This window comes from Mchenga conophoros, linkage group LG3, assembly GCF_057382185.1.
Source record: "Mchenga conophoros isolate Kocher_MC1m ecotype Shallow Benthic linkage group LG3, M_conophoros_male_GT1.1, whole genome shotgun sequence".
NCBI classification, from domain to species: Eukaryota; Metazoa; Chordata; class Actinopteri; order Cichliformes; family Cichlidae; genus Mchenga; species Mchenga conophoros.
Genome location: NC_140528.1, coordinates 73,522,292 through 73,528,114, shown reverse-complemented (window position 1 = coordinate 73,528,114; position 5,823 = coordinate 73,522,292). Strand labels below are relative to the sequence as shown.

General features: G+C 41.9%; 1 protein-coding gene across 1 annotated transcript; it reads left to right on the top strand.

Moving 5' to 3' along the window:
* The first annotated feature begins 217 nt into the window (after positions 1-217).
* LOC146580406 (DENN domain-containing protein 4C-like) lies at positions 218-4,875 on the top strand. The gene is made up of 6 exons (XM_085267151.1): positions 218-298; positions 551-604; positions 2,071-2,188; positions 2,725-2,881; positions 3,009-3,073; positions 3,193-4,875. The coding sequence occupies exons 1-6, from the start codon at positions 272-274 to the stop codon at positions 3,327-3,329; spliced, it is 558 nt and encodes a 185-aa protein (XP_085123277.1). The 5' UTR covers positions 218-271; the 3' UTR covers positions 3,330-4,875.
* The last annotated feature ends 948 nt before the right edge of the window (positions 4,876-5,823 follow it).

Genomic DNA, 5,823 nt, shown 5'->3' with positions numbered 1-5,823 from the left:
CAAATTCAATATAAAGATGCAGGAATATGAGTTTAAAGAAATAATAATATAAACCTGTCGCTATTCACATAAATATGATCATAACTCGGTTGGTCCCTTTCACTTTACACTGTTAAGGTAGCGTCAGTGCTTCGTTATCCAATCCGTTCCAGTTGTTCACAGGGGACATCCACATGACTGAAAATCCAGTCCTCGTTTCACTGCTACTTTACACTCTGCTCGTATACACCTGCGGACACACTAGCGTACATGCGGCAAACGGCAAGAAATCATGGATATACGCAAGTTTTTCAAGAAAGTAAGTCTTCATCACTGGCTGGTAGTAACAATTAGTTAGCTCCAGCTAACAGCAGAGAGTCCCATGTAAATAATGAACCAGGTGCTCCCCATTTTGATAAATAAAAACCTGGCTAGCGCACTAAGTTAAATTGTTAGCATAATGTTAATTTCTGTCACTCGTTTTAGCTCTGAAAAATCGAGCTGAGCTCATTCAGGTATGGTCATCATCAGTGGAAATAATAATAATCACTCCATCCCCATTAACCTGTAGGAGTCAGGGCAGAGGAGCACAGAGAGGCAGAGGGGAGAGACGTCTGCTGGAGAGGTGAGTCAAAGGATGGAGTCATTTGTGATGCAGACAGTCTGATTAGAATTTTATGGGACTCAATATGGATATGAAATATGAAACATTTCAGTCACGGTACAACATATAAGACCTGTTTAACTTGAGCTTTTATTTAGGAGAGTCAAGGTTAGAAAGTGGAGAGAGCAAAGAGAGAGATATATATATATATAAGTCAAATTAGCCTGACTCACATATTTTTGAGGGTTCTATTTTAATTTTACTTCAATTCAAGTAATTTAGTAATTTTTTCAGGGCTTTAAATTGCAACCATTTTAGTCACATGCGTGCTCAAAATATAATGTTTGTAACTTCAAAATATTTGGGAGCAACAAATTACTGTGGAGCGGGAGCAGAAGTCATGATATTAGCAATTTACATTACAATTCAGTATGTTTTAATGTATCTTGAAGGGTGAGGCAGAAGGGGAGGCTGAGGGAGAAAAAGGTCAACAGGCAAGTTCAAGTCAGAGAGAGCAAGGAGAGACAGAGGAGCTGCAGCAAATGGATGGAGAGGCAGAGGAAGATCAAGTTATTACAGAGAGAGGAGAGCAAACAGGCCAAGAGAGGGAAAATGATGAAGCAGCTGCAGCAACTCATTCTACTACAGGGTTTGATTTAGGTGACAAAGACACAGGGCCCAGACAGGTGAAGCTGAAGAGCTATCCACATGATACTTTTGGTACACAGAAGCGAGCATTTAACCACAGCTGGTTTGAAAAGCACAACTGGTTAGAATATTCAGTCAACCAGAGTGCAGCTTTCTGCTTCCCATGTAGAGTGTTTGGCAAAAACATCAAACATGATAGTTTGGTCAGTAGCGGTTGCAAGAACTGGAAGAAAGCTTTAGTCATCTTTGGCAAGCATGAGATGGCTGAAACACATAAGGACAGTGTTGTTACATGGAAAAGCTACCAGGGAACTAGCAAACAGGGAAACGTTGCACAGGTGATAGCAACTGCAAATGTGAGTGAGATAGTCGAAAGAAGAGAGTATCTCAGACGAATTGTTGCAGTCACCTCTGTGTTAGGGAGACAGGGACTCCCTTTTCGTGGCCATGATGAAGGTGAAGACAGCCCAAACAGAGGGGATTTTCTTGCGTGCATGGAGCTTTTGAAGGAGTTTGATGCTTTTCTTCAAAAACATAATCCCCCATCAAATGCACAGTATATCTCGCCAACATCCCAGAATGACCTGATTGACTGTTGTGCCCAGGAAGTTACTAGTGTCATTGTATCTGAAATGACAAAGTCTAAAGTCTATTCCATCCATAAAAGATGAAATGCAGTGACTGTAATAGACTGAAGCCGGCAGTGATGTGCACACCACCTATAAGAAGGCTTCAGTCATCTAGACCCAACACAGCAAACTCATTCCTTTACAGAGGATGTCCTGTAATTAGCGAGCACCATGTAAGCTGTGCTATAATGTCATGGTTTATTCTTGCAGCTGCCTCTGACGTCACTGCCCCAGGACAGTAAGCAGGTGTACGTACAGCTCCTGTGGGACAATATCAACCTGCACCAAGAACCCGGAGAACCACTTTACCTGCTCTGGAGGACCTTTTGTGAGTGTGAAGACAGACATTATCAATCATTGTCCATCAGTACAGTGTCAAGTGTAGAACCTGTATTTGCAGATTGAATTGTGAGCTTTCAGATTATTGGGGTGAGCTATACTGCATAATCACCACTAGGGGGCGCAAGTGTTCAGCCTTTAAACCTCAAGCAAACATATGTTAGTTCACACTAAGAAAGAAGGTATGTACTGATTTCAAAACCCCCCCAAAACAAGTCAGATATGGTTTTGTGAACGGAACGTAAAAGAGCGAAAGGACGTAGAAATATACGTGTATCTACTGAACATCTCAAGTTTGAACCTCAGTGACCTTGAAATGAAATTTTCCGAAAATCTTGTGAATGCAATAACTTGGCAATGAGACAATATGGGATTTTGAAATTGATACCTTCGGTGCATGTATTAGGAGATTGAGGGGTATTTTTGTTAAAGTGTCACTGCTGAGCAGAACAGATCAGAGTGGAGGCTCTTTGCTAAAAGAATATTTCAGCAGACTCTCTGATGCTTTGGTGTTTGTGCTCCCAGTGGAGAAGAGGGGAACTCTGGGGCCAACAGACCACCAGGAGAGCCGCACTCTCCTCAACACCATTGTTCGCAACATCCAGACCAACGACGTCTACGGGCCGATCAACCTGCTGATCCGAGAGATCAAACGGCGTCCAGAAGGGCTCAAACGACAGAGGTCAGTTCTGCTCCTTCACCTCTACTCACTGTTTCATATTTAGTCTTCCTTTAAGCTCTTAGTTGTGATTTTTGCTGCTGTGAATTAGAAAAGTGTCTGATGCCTTGTGTGTGTGAATGTCTCCCAGGAGCGTCTATAGAGAAATACTGTTTCTGTCACTGGTGGCTTTGGGACGGGAGAACATCGACGTAGGTGAGTGAGATTAACTAGTGATGTCAGCTGTGACCTCTAGTGTGCTGTAAGAGTTTGAAGGTGATGAAAAGCGATGATGTGAAACGTTCCTAACTCATATCTGTGTCGTCATCATGCAGAGGCCTTCGACAGAGAGTACCACAGCGCATACAACCAGCTGAGCGCGGAGCAGCGCAAGTCTCTGCACTGCATCGATCGCCCGCCTACTCCCAGCGTCCAGTGGTGCCTTAAATGTTTTGGAGCGCCTTTCGTCTGAACTGATCCTCTCAGCAGCAGAGACACAAACTCTTACTGTTCCTGCTTCAACTTTGGGGAACAGGGAGACTTTCGGACATCTCCAGCTGGACGAACATGGTACTGCTTCTTCCGTTTGCCTTGGAAGATGACGTTGGCCGTTTCATGTTTCTTTGCTTTGCTTTAAAGAGGTTTTCCAAGCAGCTGCCTAAAAGTGGAACTGTTGTTGTAAACTTCCTGGAAAGCTGTATTGAATCTCTTCAGACTAGTTGAGTTGCTTTTCCTTACAGAAGCTGTATAAAGCGATTGATCACTGTACAGAATATCTGTGTGTGTGCATGTCAGCAGCTTTGCTCGTAGCCTTTTGCCTCCTTAAATCTGTCGTAGCTATACTCGTATCAGCTCTGTGTGAGACCGTGTACAGACTCTGACTCTAACTTTGTGCACTTTCTGAAGAAGAGTAAGTAAATCAAGTTCACCTGACTTTTTGTACAGTTTAAGGAAATCTCAGTCGAGGTTGCATTTTTGTCAACAACCCTGATTGTTGTGATCAGTCTTAATGAATGTTCACATGTACAGGCTCACACTGGGGCTCTGTGCAGCTTTGTGTTGGAGCATCACATTTAAATGGGAGAGGACTGAGGCTTTGGACAATCACTAATTATCAATCACTAAAATAGATTCATAACATTCCAGATGCCCTGTGCTCAAAGCAGGAGTATTGATCTCTGTGATAACACATGTGACAGCAGCTGTTTGGAAAGTAGAGATCATGAAAAACAAAGACATCAATCTGAAGCATGAAGGTGCCACACCACTGATTAAAAACATCAGAGGAACACAGACAGCAGAGGTGTGCTGGCTTCAGTCGGCCTTTTTAAAGCTGCATTTTTAACAGTAACATACTGTGTTTGTTCAGCTAACATGTCTTATTCTGATCATAACTCAGAGCTGTGTCTCTCATTCTCTACTCTAGCACAGAGTGAACCACGACGGTTCAGACAGGATCTCTTTTATGGTTTACATAAAAGTGCAGAGGGCTCTTGATGAGTGCTGAAACTGTGTCAGGACAGAAGGCCTTTGATATTTGACATTCCACTAAAAACAGTGAAACAGGAGGGAAAACAAAGTGCTGCGATGAATTGTCGGGTAAAGATGGACCTGTGTGTTGACTTGAGTGTGAGTGTGGCGCTGTACTTGTACAGATGAGAAAATGTGTTGTAAAATATTCCATTTGCACTGCATAGATTAGAACCTGCTCTTAACCCACATCAGAATATTAACAATTTACACCATTTTTCATCCAGAAAAAAATCTCAATTATTTATTTTTGTATTGTTGACATTTGGATTGCAGCTGCTGTGCTAACTTCGAGTTTTTATAACTAGCTGCCCCCGTTTTCCCCTTGAATCCGTGTTAGGGGACTCCAGCCGGTGTTGACTTAGTAAATCTCCTCTTGGAGGATGTACAGAAAAGTTTTTTAAAGGTTCTCTTACCGTCCTGTGGAAAGGAAATGAATGTCTACACATAAGTGCGCTGCAATAAATGAGTTTGTGAACTGATTGAAAGTGAAATTTGTCCTTTTTTTGTCTTTGTGTTAAGAAGAGTTTGTATTTATTGCCAGATTTAAACATCTGCCTTTGTAACACTGCTGTAGCTCATTTCTGTTTTCATGGAAGTAGATGTGATCTTAGTGGGAAAAAAGTTATACTCATGTCAATTTATTTCAAAATCTGCCTTTGTAACACTGCTGTTGCTCATTTCTCTTCATTTCTGTTTTCATGGAAAAAGATGTAAACTTCCTGTCATCCACTGCCAGGAAATCCCATTTCTCCCAAAAGATCCATCCACCCATCCAGTTTTAGAGTTGTGTGGGGCTCGAGCTTATCCTATCAGAGGTATCCCCTGGATGATGATCGGCAGTCTTTCGAGCCTTTTGAGCTCACACAGAGACAGACAACCATTCATACTCACATTCACACCTATGGGAAATTCAGAATAACCTGAATTTTTTAGAAAAAAAAATGACTTTTTTAAATACAAACACTTGATGGTATGTGTGTGTTAGATCTTTTTTTCTAAAAGCCAATAAATAACAAAACACACATACACAAGTTTTCTTGCACTCATTTTCACTCTAGACCAGGGGTGTCACTCGAGGGGATGCACAGTGCAATTCATCCTGATCGGTGATTGGTCAAACGTTTTCTGTGTTTACGTTAAGTTACAGAGTCTGGATTTAGCGGAAATTACACGACGCTGAATAACGCGTTTTTCTTTGTGGTAAATGTTAGCCGCGCGCTATGACATCTAATGTATTACGCTCATTTCTAGTCTTTTCAGTGGCTCGTTACAAACGATCTGAGATATAGATCCACTTCTGTCTGGCGTAGGCTGCTCACTAGGGCTGGGTATCATCACTGATTTCTATAATCCATTTGATTCCGGTTCTCAAAGTCCTGATTCGATTCAACTTAGCCTCAGACAGTCAGAAATATTATAATTCTGATAATTTA